Here is a 22,756-nt window from a genome sequence, read left to right as displayed (position 1 = left end):
CCCTGTGTGTATCTAGAGCCATAAGCAGATCCTCTGGTGCCACAACCCTTCTTCTCAGGCTTTAGTTGCCGTGGCCCCCTGCTCACAGAGCTACCAGAGATCTGCACATCTCCTGGGTATCTAGAGCAGCTGGCAAGGCATGAGTGACTTGCCCAGGTCTGGTATATCTCCCTTGCCCTACAGCTGCTGTGGCCCTGCTAGAAACCTCACAGTGTAAATTGAGAAATAACTCATGACAAAGAGGTCTAAGTCCTGTTAGCAAGGGAAGGAGCTGTTGCCTCTTGGCCAAAAAGCTATCCTTTGATGGGACAGAATCAAGAGCACTGGAGTTTGTATCTCAACTTTTTCTTGTGGAAGCCCCAGCTAATAGCCTCTGAGGTCAAAGCAGCTCATGGCTGAGGCAGGCAGTCATTGCTTGTTCAGCAAACACTGAGCAAAGGCATACTATTACATGCAGCTTTCGGCTACCAGAACTTTGGGAGTGGGCAGGATTAATAGCAGTTACCCCAAACACAGAGGAGATCCAGTGTGAGGTCTGCAAAATGGCATGGAGACCGTGGGGAGGTGAACTGCATATTTAGGGAGTGTCTACAAAGTGTGACATCCCCAGACTTTTTTCATGGCTTTTACTGCTATCAGGCTTGATCCAGGATCCCTGTAGCCATGCAGTTTCTTAGCCAACCAGAAAAAAATGGCTCAGCTGTGGCAAAATTGTTCCACCCTTCTTTGTATTTGCATATGCAAGACAAGACTCAGCTGGTATCCATCTACCATTTAGCAGATCTACATCTCTTACAGGAAATACTTTCCTGTCTCTGGTGGGGCAAAGCCAGTAGTGGAGCAGTACTGTCTTTCCTTCATGGAAGGCAGATCCCCATTGCTGGTTGTCAAGGTGAGGCACCTAAAATCAGAGTTTAAGATTCAAAGGGGGCATTAAAATAGTTCTTTTTAGTCCTTCTGCCTAAGCGAAGATGGTGAATTCCAGCCCATTAACATGGAAGCAGAATTTCCGAAGGCTGGGGACACTGCACAAGCTTTGGACATGACTCTCACAAGAGGACAGCAGGAGGTAGATTTGGCCTCACAGAAGAGGCTGTGGGCTGAGGCACAAAATCTTCTTCATGTCGCCCCCAACCCTGTGCCATCCCCACTCTGTTCCCTACAACACTCCCAGCTCAGCTCAAGAACATCCCCATCTGATCCATCTGGATCTAAGAGTGAGAAAAGTTCATTTCAGACCCAGCTTGACATTCCCAGGTGGCAACTTAGCACTAACATCTCAATCTGTATGCGACATTTCAATCAGTGCAGAGTAACAAAAGCAGAACTATTAGTGTTGGGAGCTGTTCACTGGTGGTAATGATGGGGAAACTCAGAAACTGGAAATGAAAAGGGAAAAAAAACCCTCAACACCCTGAAAGGCAGCAGGGGATGAGGGGCGGAGAATTTTTCCTCTACACTTAGGCCAGGATCCAATGTTTGGATTAATGGTGCCATTATCCAAGAAAGGACTTCAGATAATGCTCATTCTTAAAATGTTTTTGCTGGCAATTAAATGGTTGCAGTTATTGATCTTCATTGATCTGATGTCCTCAATTTGCATAATCTATTAAAGATGAATGATTCATGATATGTTGGCTATGGGGCTGGGCAGTGCTTTCAGGAAGGACCAGAGAGGTGAGGAACTCAGTGCTGCCTCCCAATCTTCCCCGGCCAGGAAATTAAGGAAGAGGCTGGGAGCATGCAGATTTCTTTAGTATCACCCAGATCCCCCTCCAGGAAGGGATATTGGAGTAACGACAAGTACTGAACTGCTGGCTGCCTGTTCTGCTGCTGTAGTGTCATCTTTGAAATGTCTCTTTGCTCTTGTCCCAGGGCAGCCTGTGAACCCAGGTGATATCTAAAACAAATGTGAAACAAATTCACACAGACAGGGTACAAACTCTGTGTGCAGTCACGTCAGGATGTAAGATTTAGCTTCAGCCTACAAGAAAGTCCCCCCAGCTCAGTCTTCCTGGACAGAAGTATCACTAGTTCTTTCCAAACCTAAGCTGTCTGGCATTGGATTTTTGTAATTTCTGAAGGACTTCAAAGAAAGCCCTTCTCCTCTCTCTGGCTCAAGAGTAGATTTCCTCAGCAAGCTCTCTCAACTCACACCATTCTGAGAACATACCCCTCCAAAAGCCATCAGAACATCAACATTATATAACTACCTAAAATCGTGGAATGTAGCGAGATAGTTAAATACAGATGTTGCTGAAGTCCCTTTATCTGTCTATGAGCTTCCTGGAATTGAGGAGCCAGAAATGCTGCAAAACAGGCAACCACCTCCCCAGTGTGCAGGAAGGCCTTCCCCAAAGTCCTGGACATCTATTCAAAGACACAGCTTAGCACCACAGTTATGTACAGCACAGCCTTGCCTGGTACTGCCAATATCAAACACTGCCTTTCAGATTATTCTAACACATCTTAGTCCATTTATTACTCACATCTCCTAAAGCAAGTAAACAAAAGCATTTATTTACTATGGAGCAGAGAGGTCACACTTATTTCTCCCCATTAAGTATCTGCAAGGAATGTCTACGAATGAGCTGACACTTAGGGGTTAGCTGGGCACTAGGCTAGGAAACGTGCTTCCACTGTCCTTCCTATAGAACAAGACAATGTAGAAATTTTCAACTTCTTTATGAAGTATCAGAGAGAGAAAGCTCTTAAGAGCTGCCTGAGAATACCACCTCGCCTCTTCCTTCACACACAGGCCAGCAGGCCAGCTACATCTTGCCTCAGTGTTGCATGGCCATCATAGCTAGATTGGCATAGATCCCTGGCAGTTTCTTGGGCAGTATCTTTGGACACCAATCAAGATTTCCTAGAAGCAAAGATCCAAGTCTGAACATACCAAGATAAGCCAAGTCCGTGCAGTTGAACATCAACACAAGAATTCTGTTGTTCAGAGATGTTCTACTGCAGTTATTTCTATTGAAGGCAAACAGGGCTTCAGATGAGTATAAACCTGTACAGGGCTATGTAAACACAGAGAACCTTCAATAGCTCTCTTTTGTTCATTTGTTCAGTAGTTTCCACAGGTCTTTGATTTTGGAAAGTACTCGGTAGCTGACGCCCGAGAGGTGAACGGAGGAGAACCTCAAGCTTTTGGCACTAGAAACAGGACTACACAAGGCTGTTCACAGAAGCCTTGAATCCTTTGAGAGCAAAGGTTAAGATGCTTCTCTAAGTACCATCAGAAGTCATATTTTTTGCAATAGGCATGCATAAAAGAAGTGCTGTGTCTTCAAACCAGGGTTTGAGTTCTGGGGACTTAGATTAATAGTTTGGGAGAAGAGTACTTTCCAACTCAATTATCTAGCCCAGAAGTGACGAGACAGAGAGGCAGCACTATGGGAAATGAAGGACAATGGACTTTTCATGTTTGGCTTGAAACTTGTTTATTAACAGACTACTAAAGGGGAGGATTTACCTACTAATGGATTGTAAAATTACAGCAAAGGTAAAGAAAAACTTCCCTTAATCGAATCCTAACAGTTTTAATTAAATAGACTTTGTTTGCCAGCCCACTACAATCAGTGAGATCTACAAAGAAAAGTAAAGGTAAAAGACAAGCCCAAGAAAAACGGGGCAAAAAAAGCACTTCAGCAACTTCTACCATTGACTGAAATGGGAGCACGTGTCCCCTTCTCTTCCTGTGAGGAGGTTTCTGAGCACTTCATGCTATGGTTAGCACCTGTTAACAGGAACAGGTAACTTAAAATCATCCTCACCCACCAAAAAAAATACCAGGTCCTGTATAGAAAATATTTCCTTCTCTCTGGGACATAAATTTTTCCCCAAAGCAACAAATATCATCCAGGGTGAGAAATCCTGATAACAACTCACAGTGTGTCAAACAAAGGCACCAAAAAAGCACAAGTGCCATCGATCACGCTTTACTCCAGACCTCCCCTCTCTGGCATGGGGTCAGATTTTTTTTCAGTTTAAGTTAACTTTTAAAATTTATACATTAATATATGCAAAAAATTATAATTACTGACATTAAGGCTACTTGCTATGTCTGAAAGACATACAAAAATAGTACTTATCAGTATCTGATTTCTCTGAAAGTTTTCAAGAAAGCTGTGATGCTAAGCATGGAGAAAATATTGGCTAGGCACCCGGATCCAAAGTTTTTCTGAAATGATAAACAATCTTTGGAGAACTTTAGCCTCCTGCAAGGTGAAAATATATTATTTCCTCCGTTTCAGCTTAGTGAGTGAACTGAAGAGAATTTTGTTCAGTTCAATAACCGGGTCATTCAAAACTAAGAAACAAACTAGGATTTGAAAAAGCAGGAACATTTGTTTTCCTCTGTCAGTGAGTGAATTAAGCTTGGTGTGAAAGGATGAGATCTATTAGTTCTAAAATCAGGTTCTAAAATCAGTTCAATTTCCTCCTTCCTACTCTCCTTCATTTAATAAGTCGTTTTTAATGCAAAACCTGCTTAGAAAAGCTTCTTTTTCTGTTCTAGTATATATAGGAAGTCAGGGAACTTGTGGTCATTTTATTTAATTAGCATGAATAATTACTAATACTGTTTTTAATTTAATTCTAATTTCCATCCAAATATAACGTGACACAGATTACAAGTAAAAAGTTAATAATCTAATAAAATAATAATATGGACTCATCGTTCACTATTTTCTCATATAATAATATGTAAAGACAAATTATATTAAACAACATAATTGCTTAAATAAATTTGCACAGATGCAGTTCATCTACTTAGCAAAAATTCAAGTAACCACGTTTAGTGTAAGTTCTGTATTTGTCAAAATACTCGTTACCACCCATAAAATTCAACCTTTCAGAAAACGGCTTCATAGCACAAATGTAGAACAAGTCGATCCAGCTTGCTGCTTTAAATCATGATCAAAACTGACCATTACGTTCAGCTGTACTTATATCATTATGCTGAGAGGGGGAGCATTTCCTTCCCCTTTTCCTTGTTTGTACTGGTGAAAACTTCCTCTCTTGCTCCAATCTACTTTAGCCTCCGACAGCAGCGAGCGATGGCCCTGGTCAGGGCTTGACTGAGCTGACTTAAGAAAACCTCTTTAACAAACTGCTAGGGGCCCCTGGTTGGCTTTGGTGACAGCAAATCCGACACATGCAGAGCCACACTCCGCAGCACAGCGTCACGCTGCAGCCGCCAGCAGTCAAGCAGCCTGTTGGGCACATCTCTGGATGCCCCAATGCCCTGAAAATGGAATATGATAATCGTTTACATGGCTGCTACGAGGTGGTTACGATCCTGCCTCATCAAAATGAAGGAGGTATTTTCTGCGAGCAAGCCTCTCCCCTATTTAAGATGAGGAATCAGCAAAAGTAGAAGTCCACAGGACCTCCAAATTTCATCAACCGTTTCCCATCCCTAAGGAGAGATAATATCTTATCTAGTCAAGGAATTTGGAAAGGCAAAAGGTGTTACTACTCTTCTCCAGGACCAAATGGCTGAGGGTGATAGATGGTCAGATGAATGATCCCTGGAACAGACAGGAATAGCAGGGGGGAAAGGAATCACATAAACTATTTCCATGCATCCAATAGAAGTTTCACTGACAATAATGTTATGATGCTGAAGAAGGCAGCTGATGGGCTTGAAAGGCATATTGAAGTGAGGAACCCAGAAATACATGGTCTTGAAAGAAACCGCGTCTTTGCCTTCCTTAAATTAGCATTTAAGTGAACTGGGTAATGACAATAGCAGTGAACTGGCATTCCCAGTCCACTTTCCCTCAGTAAGGGGTCAGCCACTGCAGGCTGCCACACTCGATGCTGCCAGACAAAAAGGGACGTTTTTAGAGAAAAGAATTATAGTCTTCCCAACAATTCTGTTTTTGCCTTTTTTTTGAGGCTTAATGAAGGATCCAGTAAGTATGGCTACGATGAAAAATTTTGTGATGTAGATATTTTCCCACTGACAGCAAAGACTGTGCTTTGTTAAGACTGAGTTAAGCAACACCTGTCAGCAGGTGTTAATAACTTTTGATCTCCATCAGCTATCCTGGATTTAACCAGGCCAGCTCCTTGTACAATTGAAATTGCCCGCTGCAGACTTTCAGAGAAATGGAGAGCTTAGGGCAGTCTGTGGCCCTTCTCTGTAGGTCCAGGATTGCTGTGGGCTACGCAGGAAGATCTATCCTGTCTTATGATCAGTAGAATATCATTGTGATGAAACCTTGGAGATCCCTATAATGGGGACTGTGTGAAAAACTAGCATGTTCTGTTCTAGTTACATTTCCCAGTATATACTTCCAAAGCCTCTTGTTTAAGAGGTAACATTCAAGTGCCAGCCCACAAAGGAATAACCAAATGCTACACTTTAAGGCAGGAAGTAATTGCCCAACCTGATGGGCTGGGATTCAAGAAAGGGGACAAGAACATGAACTCCACTGAACTTCTCTGTTTGCCAAGTGCACCGGTTGCACATCTTTCCCCCCTCCCCAGACTTCAAAGCACATCTTCCTTCACCAGCTCCGTCTGCAAACGAATGTATTTAGAGCCACATGAAGTTGACTTCAGTGGAGTTGTCAAGTGATTAACACTAACAGTACTCAACCAGCTTCAAAGAGTAATTCCAGATTACAGGTCTACTGGAAACTCCATGTTTTACTCTGTACAAAGGCTATAAAACTTGTTCTCTCCAAAGTGACATAAAGAGCTAGCAAGCCAGGTTACTTGGAAACCAGCAGTTAATTAGATCAGACACAAAATCTAGATTTTTAAAATTCCGTTTTCTAAAAAATGGGGCAAATAGGTTTCAAAACTTGATGTCAGTGATGTCACAATGGTTTTGACTCGCAGGGGAAAACAGTCCAAAGTTGTTTCTTTAAACGTGTATTCAACAACCTGCAAGTAAAGTATTGGGCTAAGAACGTGGATGGATCTGTGCAGACACAGGAAATAAACCTGAACACACAAGGCTCACTCTCCAGTCAGCAGGAATACAAAGAGAAGACAAGAAAGGTACAAGGAGAAGCAGCTTAGTCTTTGCACACTTTTCAGTTGTTCTAGCAAAGGTCTTATAGGATGCTCTTTATCTTCAGTGCAACTTGCATAATGCTCTTGCAAAAGAAAAGCTAGAAAACAATGAAATGAAAGAAGAAGTAGTTCTTCTGACATGACAGAAAGCAGAAGTGAAAGTTATGCTGTGTCAGTCCAGTTTGGTCTTTTGCATGACTTCTAGAATTTCTGAGGCAAGATTCTCACGTGGGATAAAGCAGTGTGACTCCCCTGGCTGTAGTTTAAACTCACCAGTTTGTGAATGCTGAGGACCCAGTCCCAATCAGTTTGCCACAATGCAACCTTTCTAGGGAATGGAGAATGCAAATACAGAAAAAGGTGTTTCAACGGTCGGTACAAGTATAGGATTCAAAACACCTGAGATAAGATTCAGCTTTGGCACACGATTCCTACACAAACTTGGGTACGTCTTCTCCGGGCTTAGTTCCTCACAGACAAAACAGTGATCCCAAAGGGATGCTGTGAGGATATGTGTTCTAAAGAGGGAGGCACTGGGCTCATGAATATTTGATAGAGACCCCAGGAAAAATGAAGAACGCTAACCATCGTCAAGACGGTGAGCAGTGTTAAGTGGGTGTGTACAAGCCATCCCTTACGCAGGGATGTGCCATCTTGGTATTCTTTCCTTACTGAAAAGGAACGGAGCACTGGAGGCAGGTAGCTTATCCTCCAGGAAGCCAGCAATGAAAAACAAGCAGCTTATCTAGTCCTGCAAACCCCCCTGGTTCCCTTCCCTTCAGCAGCAGAGAGCACGATAAAAGCTGAGACGAGTCTCTGTAGGAACCCAAAGCTGTGAATCTTCCTCTCACCCTGTCTGGCCAAAATCCCTTCCTTCACAGGGGGAATTTAGGCCAGAGATCGCCAGTTCTAGCTCTCTGCCAGCATAACAGAGGAGAGGGTTAGAAAGAAAGAAAAACAGCCATAACTCAGCAAGTACAGTCAGAAAGAGAGGAGCAGGAGATGCAGAAAATATGTAGTCCTCTGCCATGTTTCCAGCTATATCCCCATCCTGCTGACCTTTTCAAATTTCCCCCACCATGACATTGGGTGGGGTTTTTTTTCCACTTATAAACAAGGATATCGTTTGCCATTTAGAAGAAGAAGGGAGCCTGGGACAGGAATAGATTTCTGCTGCTTTGAGGGGTTGCAAACTCATTCCACTCCCCATTTGATTACAGGTCAGAATTCCAGCCTTAGGAATAAGTCACTGACAGATATTTTGGGGCTCCCTGATGCAGCCTTCCTGAGGGACACCCCCCAAGACACAGACAAGCCAGTATGACACTGCTCCACAGCTTGCTGGCACTGGCAGGGCTTGGGAGAGGAAGGGGCAAGTTCTCCATCACAAATATGAAAGAATTAGAGAATGGAGAAAATCAGAAGTGAAAACAAAAGGCGCAGCTGAAATTTGAGGTGGTTAAAATGAAAAATAGGGCTGTGCCATTCACAGGTGGATAGATAGATCAATCAATTGATCTCATCTACACCGACACACTTTGGAGCTATAACTCACTGCTGGGGCAATTATTCCAGCATAGCAGTGGCAGGAGTTATATCAGAGACAGAATTCAGGTGCTTTTAGTTAGGGGAGAGTTGGACAACAAAGGAGTAAAAATTGGTAAATGGCATCCACCAGTAAAGGTACATGGGATATAAGTTATGTCTATGTGGTTGCAGAGCATAGAGAGAAAGATAGACAGATAGATGAATAGACACATAAAAGTCTGAGTTTTGGTTGTGCAATCATTTGCTGTCTGACCTTATCCTCGCCTCCCCTCCACTACTCTTAGAGAGGAGAGTGTTCAGCATTATTGTGTTCCAGCCTCTTTGCCATGTTACTGTTGACTTCTTTATCCGCCCACACTGAGTAAGTGGTGCTGCCTCTGGAAGGTGCGAGGAATTTTTCTTCATAAGCCTCAACGTGTTCAAGAGAGGGCTGGGCTCATCTCTGCTGTGAGTCTGACAGGGGCTTTAACAGCCTCACAACACCGGGACAAATAGCTCCTTGTCCCTTAACCCTTCTCAGCTTTGCAAGGCAAGGCCTGGCACTGTTGTTCCCATTGCAAGGGCTTTAGACAGTCTTTCAGGCTGAAATCCTCTCTGTGGTGGCTGGGCAGAGCGGAAATCCAGGGCCTGGATCAGATTGGCCTAATGCTACAGCAGCTTAAGCGGTCTGTTTTACCAGAGATTATGGTTTCACTTACACAGAGCGCCTGAAAAATGCTGCGGTTTAGGAAGGATTATAGCTGAAAATTCCGTGCTTTAAAAGAGAAATAAAGCAGGGGAGGGACTAGGAAACCCAACGTGCCTGGGGGCTGTGCAAACAGGATTAACCTCTGCCCATAGCACCTCTTGCTTCTGCCCACCCACGCTTCCCGTGTCCACCCTCTCCTCTGCCCTTTTCTCCCCAGCAGCTTGGCACACCTGCTCTCTCTTGCACAGTGCGGAGAGCTGAAAAAGAAGCCTGGAAAATGCCCAGGACCAAAGCATGCCTAGTTTATTTAGGCATGACTGTCAAATGGCTTCCTTGAAAAATATCGGTTCACTTGCAGCCCCTGAAAGCCAGGGGAACTTTTGGCCCTCTGCATGCAGATAGATCTATTAATCCAAATTACCTAGTATCAACATTATTTGGATAAAGGCTCCAGCACTGCTAGAGTGCTGGTGGTGACTGCCTGTCTGGCCTGAAGGTAAATCTGTGCATCCCTTGCCATCTGATGACAGAGGATGCAGGAAGAAAATAGCTTTAGGGGTTCTCTATCTCCAGAGACTGGCATTGGCACGTGAAGGCTCACTGCTAGGATTGTAGGATAGTAGATAGTTGTGAAAAGCAGAAGCTGGGCGCTGATGTGCTGCTGCCTACTCTGGTGACTTTAATTAACTGTGCAACAAGAACCAGATACTTCAGCTTCTCTTCCCCATATCCTCAACAAAAGGTCCTGGCCAAACAGAGTTTCCTGTGGCAGAAAGGGAGAAGAAGCTACAATCCTCACTTAGCATACCAGAGACTTCACATAAGTAAACTAAATAAAGAGGAACTGTACACCTTTTGGCCAGGACTGATCCTTCCCAATCAACTGAACCTTGAACTTATGTCTTTGCCACAAAGGAGTCGCAGTGATCAGAGACCTTTGCTGGCCATCCAGGTTAGAGGTACTTGGAGGAGAACACAGATGGCAAACTATCATTTTTGCCAGGTAGCAAACCTTTAGGAAGCAAATGCCTCAGGATAAACAGCATTCACAGATAGAAACTGCCCAGCCCTTTATTGTCTAGGTGAGCATTGCAGCCTCACAATAAGGTGCCTAGGGCTAATTAAGCCAGTTCTACATTAATAAAGTCAGATTTATGACCTAATTATATGTCACATTTATATTTCTCTGTATAAATCAAAACCACCAGAACTAACTTATTTCATAGGCCATTGGCAACACTTGCCATCACAGCAGAGAGGTGGCTTTCGTTTATCGGCTATAACTTGTTTACCTGAGGATGGATGATTTGCTCGTTGATTTCGATCGGATCTGATCACATCATCCATACTTCTCTTTCATGCATTCAAATACAGGACCCTATTAACGCTGACCCAACAACAGTGGGTGTGCTGGAGTACCTGTGCTTTAGGTCACAAAGCTCTCCAATTCCCAAACCTGTTACTTGGCAGCCAAGTTAGGGGCAGTTTCAAAGCTGTATCTATTGTGCCTATGCAAATCTGCACATCAGAAATGGAGGTCCAGTGCAAACAACGATGAAAATGAGACCTTTTATAAGTCCCCCACATTTCCTCTCCTCCATTATATCTCTCTGTCAAGGTACCTGTTAGGCAACACTACGCAAACAACCGGAGTCAGTTTTGACTGCTTTTATGGTAAAGCCCCAAAGTGTGCCACTGTGAATGAGATCAACTGATCAATCAATGGATTGATCTATTTATCCACTTATTAATTGCACAGTCCCATTTTTCACTTTAACCACTTCAAATTTCAGCTGCACCTTTTTTGTCAAAGCTTGTACAGAGTTTGGCTTGACAAGCTTTGGCCATTACACTGAGCATCCTGCTTAACAGATGCTCATAACCACACTGCTCTCCTGGGGAAATTTACCTTGGGTTTGAAGTGACAAAGTGGTATAATTCCCTGGGCCAAACTGTGTAAGCATAGCATCTTCATACAGCCTCGGCCAGTGAGAGGAAGCAGCAGGAAAGGGAGCACAGAAGCTTCAGAGCATTCTCCTCCTTCCCAACCCTACGCTTCTTCCTGTCCTCCCCCTCCTGCATGTTCCCTCCCTCACCTCTCCGTTTCCTGCATCCCATTCCTCCCATCTGCCACTGCACTCCGTTCTCCTCACCTCCTGCTGCCCCTGCAGAGGCATCCCTGCAGTCAGAGCCTAGCCCCCGGGTGCGTTTACTGCCGTTGTCTCAGCACTGGCTCCTCTGATCTACTCCTAACCTTTTTATTTTTATTTTTGTTTTTAAATTAATTTCCCTGTAGATTTTAACCACTCCATTTTCATTTACCCATTTTGTTCTTCCTCTCCTCCCTTCCCCACCCTCCTTTTCCTCCCCCTGTTCCCTTTGTCTGTCTGTGTCCATCCCTTACCCTACCACAGAAAACCTCTCCTCTCCCCTCAGTATAAAGCAAGAGCCTCATGGAGCCTCTCTCACCCCTTTCACCCCCACCACGCCGGTCGGCTCTGGGCAGGCTGATCTTCAGCCCTTCCACATGGCCCTTTCAGACGATGCGTCCACGCCTTGCTACAGTGCCTTCCTTCATCATGGTGCCCACTTTGGGCAATCCAGCAGCCAGCCTCTGATAGCAGGTAACTGGCCTTGGCCACAAACTCAGTGGGGATGCTGCAGGCAAGGGGTTCAGTTTCGTCTGATGGGGAGACCAGTAAATGCTGCAAGCTCTTTGAGTGCAAGTGGGAACCAGAGCAACCATGTTCCAGTTCTGTGTATGCAGCACATATTCTCAGCTCCATGGAGAGTCACAAGAAGATTTCATGCCTGTCCTTCATTTTTTAGAATAAAATGGGAGAAGAAGCTGTAACTACCTAGAAGTGACTGGGTGTCCCAGTTGGATGGGTTTGCAGCTTAGTACAGAAACACTCGTACAGCAAAATCTTGTGCTGCCTCAATAGCCTAATGCCCCTGAGTACTGTAGGCCCAGCAAGGGCGCTGTGTGCTAGCCTAAGGCAGATGATTGCAGCTTGAATAACCTAGCCAGCTCTAGGACTGGTCATTCAGCACGGGTTGTACAAACTGCTAAGCTAGGTAAGTAGAGAGGCAGTTGGTGAGCACTACCACGGTTACGTTGTGAGCAATATTTGAGTCATCTGGTTCAGGAGACCAAGCAGTTAAGAAACAGGGCATCACAGCTGAATGTCAAGACCAGGAAGGGTGGGTAAGAGACTATAATGTCTTACAGACAAAGGAATACAGGCCTGAGGTAGGTGGCCTTTAAGAGAAGGCCAGAAGTGAAGAAATAGGAGGCAGAAGATGACAGCACTTAGAAGCATCAGGCTGGAGGGGAGGAAGGAGGAGTTTCAGGTAGGTACTAGGGGAAACTTCTGTGCCAGGTGGCTGAAGCAACATTGCTGCAGAAGCTCAAGCGTGGCTTGGATGAAACAGCGGGAAACATTTTAGGTGGTCACTGAGGCTGTTGTCACTCCGCTATCAAAGAACATGATTTGGGCTTTTTCAGAACAGACAAAGTCTTAGTGCAGGCCACAGTTCCTAATGCTCAAGAAACACATCCTACCTCTGCCTCCTTCATGTTCCTATATCATTTTTCTCGTTTGACCTAACATCCTCCCTTTGTCCTGTCAGGGGAGATTTGCATTTCTAAACCTCCCCATAGGAAAGCAGCAAGTAACAGTAGAGAAGACTTTTGTGTTCATAACACTGTGTTAGTCCAATGTTACTGCAGCCAGTAAGAGCCTCTTCCTAAGCCAAGGAGCCTCCTGCCAGACGCTCTCCAGCAATATAGCTCTCTGGGGATGCAGTCATACGTGACCACCTGCTAGCCTAGAAGGCACTGTGCTTCAGGAGAGGCACCCGCTGCAGGGCCCGTGTGGAGAATTAGACATAGGAGAAAGTGCTCAAGAGCTCAAACTGTCACAGTGATGAAGGTGCTGTTCCTCACTCAGAAGGTTCTCGGAGAAGGGAGAACGGCTGGAGTTGGAAGCATGTTATGAGCAGGATAGGTGGTAACTTTGCCGTAGCCCTGGAGTACAAGAATGTAATAATCCTGTCTACGTGTTGGTAATGAGAGGAGGTAATGGAAGGGGCCTGCTTGCATGTAACAGCATCGTGGGAGTCTCTCTGTGGGACTCTTACTCACGTTGCTGATGCTGTGTTTGTTTGTTGTCTTTTTCAAGTTGGGGATTTTGACAGATGATCACTTCCCAACAAATTTTCCACACTGAGTTTTGAACATCAGCCCCTGTGCACTCATGTCTGAATGAAAACACAGGGGCGTACGCACATAGATCGAGTAGCAGAGTGATTGTGTATGCATTCCCACTTGAATGGAGGTGTCAAAACGAATTAATTTTGCCTGCTGCTACATAATGTTCTCTCTAACTTTTCAGTGACACTGTTTTCTCAGTCATCACCTGTTGTTACTTCTCAGGCTAGTCAATATATGAAACTAAAAGGACATGAATTTTAAGCATAAAACTTTCTTGCCTTAAAAGAATGTGAGGGGGAAAAAAAAGAACTACATCTAGTAGACGTTAATCATACAGATTAATGCACAGCTACAAATCACTAAAGGAATGATGGTGATAAAAGAATAGACGAGTGTAGAATATAAACCCCTGAGGCATTATATATTTATTTTTATCAATATTGGGGAGTGGCTGGAAAATGGCTCAGCCGCTCTCTGGTAGTTCTGTGCCATTATCTAAGAGGAGGTGAGCTAGGAACATCAGCCACCGATCAGGAACCTCTTCAGGAGAAAGACTGAACTTGCATTTCTTTTTCTTGAGCAAATCACCTCAGCAATCTTTAGTCAAGACTTATGAAAGCAATGACACTGGTTTAGCCTACCTCATCCCAGAGAAACTTCCTCCCTTCAGGTTAATGCTTCACGTTGATTAATTTTTGCTTTGATGTGTAACCATTATTTATTACTGATTCCCCAACCAAGGTTCATGCTACTTCCAGGGCCTGCTTTATCAGTTACCATTCTGCTGCTAGTAGAGCTAAACCAACTCTTATTCTTCTTTCACTGGCATATCCCAGCACAGTTCCAGTGACTCTAGTGGTGTCGATGGGTCGTACTTAACCTGTCACTTCTAAAGGTGAATCAGGCCGCAGCCCTCCAGTTAGAACAGACAGGAGAGACAAAATTTAACAAAGGAACAAAGGAACAACAAATGGCACAAACTTCTTGGTGAGCTACAGTTCACTTAGGGAATGTGAAAGGCTTTGGATGCCTGGAACGGGCTGAGGTTTCAGTAGGCAGTGTTGAGCTGTAAATCTCCCAGCAGCTGGGGGGCAAAGATTATCTTAATTTATTTAGCCTCTTTTTTTTTTTTTTTTTTTTTTTTTTTCCTGGTTTTGGCTTGAAACTCCCAGCAGCTTCTGAGATTATTTCAGTTCATTTAAATGCAATAAGCACTAACAGCAAAATGCCCTTCTGGCTGGCCCATTTTCAGGCTAACCAGTCCAAATGAGGAAATGCCTCTGGCATCAACTAAGAAGCCTCCAGCTGCACTTCCTAAGAGATGAAAAATAAACTACAATCATCCACCCAGTCCACACCCCTCTCTACTTCTTTGGTGGAGAAAAGATATCACAACTTTAAGTATTACTAACAAAAACTTGTACCTGTGATAAAAATGAAGTGGGGCTCAGACTAATTCACATGATCCTATTATTATATATATATTACACCAGCACCTGGAAGGAGTCCAATCAGTATTGATCTCGTGCTAAGCACTGTGCAAATGTACTAAAAGTGTGCCCTTGCACCAAAGAGTTTGCAGCATAAAAAGAAGCACAGAGAGGTGAAGTGACTTGGCTGAAACCATCAGCAGGTGAATGGCAGAGGTGGGAAGAGAGACAGGCACAGAAAACTCTTGGATCACTTTCCAAAGCCTTGCACATTGATCATGCCCTAAAGCAACATCACCACAGTTTTGGAACTTCATCCACTGCATAAAGACAGGATCTCAGCTACCCTGGCAATGAATATGCTGCCATTCTCTGTGCAGCCTAGGGCCATTTTGATTTAGTTAAAATAGATCCAAAATCTACAATGAAGTGAAACAAATTATTTTGAGCCTCACAAAGCTAAGTTCTACCATCCACTCACACAGGGTGAGATCAAAAGTACTACAGCCTTCCCCCAAAATTTTCAGTGGGCGGACAGCACTTATGTAAGAAAAGGCTGCACAGCACTTGCCCATCAAGCTGCTAGTCATGTGATGGTGGGACAAAAGGTGATATCAAATCAATATTGAAAGATCTTATCCCTTTTGATCACTTGTCCTGATTCTTTCCCTTTCCAGGTCGTGATATGGCAAGCACCACCTTGCCTGGCTACCCACCCCATGTTCCCCCAACTGGACAAGGCAGCTACCCAACCTCAACTCTTGCAGGAATGGTTCCTGGTAAGTCAGCCTCCAGACTTGTGTAATGGTGCACACGCGTTTGAACAGTATACTAGCACTGTAAGAGCTTCCACACTTGGCTTTGCTATTGCTTTGCTGACACTAGGACCTATTCTTTTCATAAAGAAATCATCAGGTGCCTATAACCAACGTAGCTAACAACGCTTTCTGTAACGTATCTCTTTTCCCTAGTAACTGATTCACTGCTGCTATGGGCAACTAGATATCTATAACCTGTGGCAATTAATTGGTAATTAATTAACCTTAGTATTCATTAACTAATGTAATTATTTTCCAATGACCCATGCAGATTATTATGTACTGCTCGTGGCTCAGGATATGCAGCTATCCACTAACTTAGGGTAATAACTTACCTTCTCTCTAAAGCCAGGGCATCAAACTGAAAATCATCAATGGTAATTTAATACCTGCAGGTTTTGGACCCCTGCTGTCCATAGCCTAAACTAGCTAAGAACTCGGCAATGATCAACAGTATTTCAGAAGAAACTTTTCTCCTGAGAAACCACTCACTTTCACCAACCAGCTACTTGCCCACCTCCTGTTTCTAAGACAGCTTCTTGGATTGGAGGCACTATCTTCCTAATCCTACATCCAAAGGCAAAGTGTTTCTTTGCCTTTGGAGAGATACCTTCTTTTGGCAAATGGATTCTCCCACTGTTTAGGGAGAACATTTCGCTATTTACCCTAGGGCAACTGAGGAGTTTATTTCCCCAGGCTCTGTTCCCCACTCCTCTGATGACAGTTATCCCCAGCAGATCAATGAAGAGGCAGGATTTTCTTTTCTCAGCCATGGTAGCTCAGAATGCAGAACTTCATCTGCCACTGATTTCTGTTTCTGTTACTGCCCTGGGTTGTGAGTCATGACGGCTAATGAGCAGGGACTCAGTCCATTCTGCAACCTCTGCTACCTGAAGGGTGACTCCAGAACAGAAGCAGCAGAAAGCTGAGGACAGGAAGTTCTTCAATCACTACGATATGACTTGCCAGGGCTTGTGAGTGAAAAGCTTAACTTAACCCTCATCCAAATCTCGGAACAGCTAGCGAAATGAACATACACTGTGGCTAGGAGAGTGAAAATGTCACTGATAGGAAATGTTTGCAGGTCAAGGCCTTAACATCTTTAAATGACAAATCACTGCTTACATACCGTGAAGTACTGGCTAATACCTACGGTCACATTCCAGAGCTAACAAGCTACCTACAGCTTACGATCCTAAGGCACAACAAAATTTTGGGCTATGCTGCGAAGATGATGTGATTGATGCCCAGATCAGGAAAAGACAGTGGATTGGTCCTCTCCTCACCCCCACTTTAGTCCCTTGGTATAGTTGACCAGCTTGCTGAACTTTTGGGGTGGTTCAGAGTTGGCAAATTTTAGGGCAGCTCCTTTCACGCTAAATTTTTCAGGGAGATGGTTTGGCTCCAGAATCAGAGAAGCACTAAGCCAATATAAACCAATTTAAAACCCCACACAGTTAAAAGTAGGTAGACTCAGTTGTCAACACTTAAAGTCAGTTTTAGGTCAAAACTTGTAGGTCATGGCATATAGAAATGATTAATAACACCAAAATAGCTGGCCCTTTGAATAGGTACTTCTAAAAAATAGGCTGTCCTCACCTTCTAACTGTTCTCAACTTCTCAACTGTTCAGCGACTGCTACGTAAGTTTAACATCCTCAATCCAAGGATGATATTGACATCTAAACTGGGACAAAAATTTTAAGACCACTAATCACAGGGGTCACTCATCCAAGAATAGTTATTTCAGTTCCTTGAGGTGGAGGCTACTTATCCATAAGACAGCAGTGTCCCCCAAAACACAAAAATACCCCCAGATAGAAAAGGAACAGGACGATAGAGAAAAAATTTGAGTTATACTTAAAAGAAAAAAAGGTTATTCAAGTCAAATGGGTATCTTTACATCCAATCTAATGTCAACATTCAATTAGAGGAAGCTTTTCCAGTGGCCTACTTGGGCATCCTGCAGTAGTTACTGCATCTTTCCGCAGAGCATCGAGTTCTGGCTGTTTCAGTCATACCCCACTGGTCAGACCCAGCCTGGCAGCCCTTCTATTCCTGTCTTCTAATGTGACTGAAGCCAACAAGCCGGAGATAAAGAGGCTTCCTGGGAAGGAACATAAGACTTGACTTTAATGGGTCACACTGCAGACCTCTGCAGCCACTACTCTCTGTCAGGGGCCAAAAGTGAATGCCTGGGGAAGGGTATAAGAGTAGAGCAAGCACATATCAGTACGTTCTCAAAAGATCTCCCAGCCTCCAAGTTGCAGCTCAGACACTTCCTAAGCCAGACTTAGTATCTTTCTATTTAATATTAAACACCCTCAATGGGCTTCCCCTCCACAAACTTAAACAGTGTCTCTTGAACCCATATAAGCCTTTAACATCTGTAGCAACCTACGGGAAGAAGTTCTGTAGCTTAACTACATATTGTGTGAAAACTACCTCCCTTATTTGTTCTGAACCTGCCACCTGCTAGGCTCACTTCATGCCTCATGGTTTCTGTATTAGAAGACTAAACATGCCAAGATTTAAATACAGATACCAAGAAATACTGTTAGTAAAAGTTCCCAGAGCACAGATTGCGCAGAATATAGGCCTCATGAGATCACTCCTCTGTGCTTGCTTGCAACCTCTGTTAAGAGCCCAGGTTAAACAGAGAAAACAAATATGATGTCACCAAGGGTTTGTTACATGCCCCCAGGCCAAGGAAGATCGGGGGCCAGTGCTTTAACTGCTTTGGAAACAAGAAGCCAGCAAGATGAACACTCAGGAAGTATCTTTAAGAAACATACTGACACACAAAAAAACCTCCAGATGTGAGTGAATATAAAAAAAAAGATGCTCTGTTTTCTCTAAATAAAGGTGCAGAGCTAAAAATAGAACTGGTCAGAAAGCAGAATTTCCAACCCACGCAAAACTCTCATTTAGCGACATTTGTTTTCATCTTGCATAGAGATGGGGAGTCAGAATCTTGAAATAGTTCAATTTACGAACATCAGGATGAAACATTTCAATAATGTCAACATGTTCTAGATGTCAAGACTTATTAAAATAATAAAAGAGTTGAAAGGAAATTAAATGAGATTAGAAAGGCAAAATGAAACAAAACAAGAAAGTTGAAACATAATACTTTGTTTCAATTTGCAGTCATTTCAGAACTTTTCTTTCCAAAACTCCATTGAAGCTGACAAGCTTGTGCAAAACGTTTCCATTTCGATGAGACAGCATTTTCCAGGGGAAAACTGCTTCTGAGAAGATTATTTGACCAGTGCTAACCAAAGCTGCTCTGTTCTATGCGTGACAACCTTTCACTAGACTTCTACTCGTACAGTCTAGAGAAGAGCTTGTCTCCAGCAGCAGTGGTCAGTCATGCATGCCAATATCTGAGGTGTGCGCGGATGATGTGGTAAGATACATACCCTGCATTTGCCCTTGCCTGTAACTTTAGGTCCCAGGCTGCAGATGTGGACGAAAGCCAATAGTCTCTGGGCATACACTTGAAAAAGCAGGGGTTAGTCACTCAAAGAAGGATGAATCAGGTATTGTGCTACACTTAACCTGTGCGTCTGAGATGTTTCCTGCACAGGTAACAGAGTACCTTTGACCCCTGCCTCAATTCTCCCTCTTTCCCAGAAAGGTCGTCAAGTTTCTGCAAACTGTTTTGGTAAAGTGAGCATCCGCCGAAGGGAGCTGCAGTTTACACAGAGCAGCGCAGAGCCTGCAGAGGGCTGGTGATGGCAACGGCAGGGAGTCGTTAAACAGAATCCGATGTTGATGAGGAAATTACACTTGTTTCATTAGCGATCGGGGAAGGCGATAGCTCAGTTCCTCTTGGTCACAGTTGAGCTCAAAAGCTCATTATCCTGCTGCATGCATGCTTTCACTCCTCGTCAATAAACACTGTTTCCAGTGGCTGCCCTCCCTCCTCCCCAGCTCTCCATAGCTGGGGCTCTTTCTCCTCTACTTAACCCATGCTTTAGGAACAGTATAAACAGTTTAGGGTGACAACTCAGAAGAGGGTGAGAGAGAAGCTTTGAAATATCAGAACTTCTTCTCTCCACGCGGAGAAGTGATGTTTATATAAGCATATCAAAGCAGAAATTCTCATCTGGATAGCTTTTTCCCTCCTTTGGGGGGCAAACCCATTCCAGTATATTCCACAGATCAGTCACTTCAGTACAGATACATCTTGACTATGCATTGGTTTTTGCCTTTGTATCCTACCCCACAGCACCTTGGTCACCTTAGCAGGTTTCACCTATTCCCGCTAGCTGTCAGGAGTTTCAGTGCAGAATGTTTCTAGATGTGGAATCGTGCCAAGTTATTATCATTAAAACAGTACTTAGAGAGGTCTGTCACACAAAATGGGGTTTGACGCCGAAGCTAAAACTACTGTGACTGAAATACCTTTGGATGGTGGTTGTTTTTGATACACACACATTTTCGTACTGACTACTTTGGTTATTACCCTGAGCGTCCCTAAAACACCTGCTGGACAGATTTTCCTCAAGTTTAAACCAGTGCAAATCCCCTGACTTCAACAGACTTCATTTCCACCATCTGAGGATCTGTGGTTTTGGCTTTAACTCTCCAGTGAAGGGAGATTTGCAGAGATTACAGTATAATTAATTGACATTTCTTTGGTAATTGTATCACAGGCATCCAGCGCATCTTGCATTGACGCCTTCCCCTATTCCAATGTACCTAGCAGGAACCGCAGGTGCTTTCCAAACACTTGTGCTGTAACAACTCCACCCCCACCTCAGGGCAGACCAGAAGCTAACGCTGTCTTTTAAGTGCATAATGCCTTTCAGATGGCACTAATTGTCCCCAGCCTGTTGGTACTGCATTAAATTGAGGTTATGATCAGATAATGGCATGGTTTTACTTAACAGAGTCATATATTTTTAAGTTTTGGGAGATTTATTTATTTTGAATGCAGCACCATACCTCTGTAGTTACCAAATACAATTCCCTTAGCCCTGCACAGCCTTCCATAAAAAAGGAGACCCAGCCCCTTATGCACAATAAAACTGAATATTTAAGAAGACTCTACAACATTCAAATCTTGGGTCAGAGTCTTATTACGTCACTAAGCTCACAGTATTTTGGTTTGGGCCCATTTTACTGTATGTGAAAAAGGGAGCTGTAGCCCAGCTTGTCTTTCAGATTCAGAATAGCACCTAAAGGACTAACCATTAGAAAATTATTTTCTGAAACTGGAATTCAGCAAGATTCCTCTGTAACTATTAACTAAGCATAAAGGTGTGGTTCATCGTATATTAATCACTTCTCTGACTAACACCATCATATGGAGCAAGAAAGAAACGGTGATTAGTATTTTTTCCATTTTGTTTTATATTTAAGCCCACCCTGCTCTCAGAACATTTCCAATAATGAATGATACTCTTCCCCACAAATATGTCACCACCCTCAGCACCTTAAGAACAAAACTTAGCAATATATATTGCCATCAGTTGCACTGCTGGTTCCCATGAGTTTTGTGAGCTTGTCCTGTCAAGCTCCCATGTCTGCTGTCTTGACACTGCTGGAAAACATTATTATTTTATTTAAAAGATTTAATTTAAAAGAAAGCTGATAGTTAATTACAGAAAAAGATTGTATACGCAGTGCTACTGCAACCTGAGAATGAGAAGCCAGAAGACAACAAAAAATAAACTAGTTTAATTATTTATTCGTATTATTGCATTTCATTATTTTAAACTAACTTATTGATTCTGAAGAGGTCAGTTTTATGATTTTTAATTGTATGGGTAAGCAACATTGCACTGAACAAACACTATAATGTCCTGAAGGGCACAGTCCCAGCTGGGCGAGGAAGCTCCCTGCATATACTAGTTCTCCCGATGACATAAGGATTCAACACGAACACTGGCTCAGTGGAATAGCAGGCATAAACCTTCATTCCTAACTGTATTTCACACCTTCCTTGCTTTCTTCCAGGGAGCGAATTCTCAGGGAACCCCTACAGCCACCCTCAGTACACAACCTACAACGAGGCCTGGCGGTTCAGCAACCCTGCATTACTAAGTGAGTACCTCTTTCCCACAGCACACCCCCAGCCTCGCGCTCCTTCTGTTTGTCTCTTTGTTTTCTTTTCTTTGGTTTTTTGTTTTGTTTTGTTTTGTTTCTGAAGAGGACTTCCAAGTATTTGGCCAGGTGAGAGGCCTTTTTCCTCACCCTCCAGTTCAGTGTCAAGATGGGTATATACCTCATGCGTGTTTTCTATATGTTCTAAAGCCGATTCCTCTTGTGTGAGACAGTTCAGAATTCCAGTTCAGCTCTGTCTTCACCATGGCCTGCATCCACGGTTATTCCAGATGAGATCAGAAGTTAAATTCAGGTTCTGGTACTCTTTCAGGCTGCAATCAGCATCCTTTCAAGGTCTGATTGAAAATCCAGATGAGGTTTCACTCCTCTTCCAAGCTAAACCCACGCTCAGGTCCTGGGGACCTGGATATCCAATCGAAGTTCTTCCTATCGGACCGGTTGGAATGGTGTCCAGAGTGGGAGACAGGCTGCATCGCTAGGTTTATAATAGCCAGTAGAGTTTTCTTGCAGGGATATATGCATCTCTGGTGGCTCTAATAGGCCCAGAAATAGTCGGGGTTTTTTCAGAGGGGAAAAAACCTCCCATAAGACCATGTCTTCTAACACAGCATTCCTTTGCAAGGGAATATGAAGAGATTTATTATATGCAAAACAAATCAGCTGTGATTAGTACTTATGTATTTAGTGAGGTTTAACAACTGGATAATAGATGTACATTTTATTCCAGTCTTGTTAAATCTCAGTAAATATGATCTTAATAATCAATCACTATTTAAAACACATTCAATAACCATGTAGAGACCTTTCATGCCAAATGTGACCAAAATCCCAAGCAATTTTGGTTCATTTTTGCATTTTGTTTCATTTCTCCCCTCCTGGTTTTACACGTGACCTGCGTACTCCACCAGGTGTGCTCAGAACACCTGGCCCTGACACTTCCCTTGCAG

The 22,756-nt window shown here is 43.5% G+C and overlaps 1 protein-coding gene and 1 long non-coding RNA gene across 10 annotated transcripts in view; one reads left to right on the top strand and one right to left on the bottom strand.

Annotated features, from left to right (window-relative positions):
- LOC142063642 (uncharacterized) overlaps window positions 1-22,756 on the bottom strand; it is a 295,850-nt gene that overhangs the window by 158,215 nt on the left and 114,879 nt on the right. The gene's annotated exons all lie outside the window — the stretch shown is intronic.
- Window positions 1-22,756, top strand: part of PAX2 (paired box 2) — a 102,229-nt gene that overhangs the window by 73,886 nt on the left and 5,587 nt on the right. For 6 of the 9 annotated variants that reach the window (XM_075107599.1, XM_075107597.1, XM_075107604.1 and 3 more), the window contains 3 exons: window positions 11,686-11,895; window positions 15,595-15,696; window positions 21,702-21,788. In XM_075107599.1, coding sequence (XP_074963700.1) covers window positions 11,686-11,895; window positions 15,595-15,696; window positions 21,702-21,788 — 399 coding nt within the window. The remainder of the gene's footprint in view (window positions 1-11,685; window positions 11,896-15,594; window positions 15,697-21,701; window positions 21,789-22,756) is intronic. The other 3 variants (XM_075107602.1, XM_075107603.1, XM_075107601.1) reach the window with 1 other exon arrangement.

The sequence above is a fragment of the Phalacrocorax aristotelis genome, chromosome 12 (assembly GCF_949628215.1).
Source record: "Phalacrocorax aristotelis chromosome 12, bGulAri2.1, whole genome shotgun sequence".
Classification (NCBI taxonomy): Eukaryota; Metazoa; Chordata; class Aves; order Suliformes; family Phalacrocoracidae; genus Phalacrocorax; species Phalacrocorax aristotelis.
The sequence above is the reverse complement of the archived record's forward strand: the minus strand, read 5'-3'. Positions and strand labels throughout refer to the sequence as shown.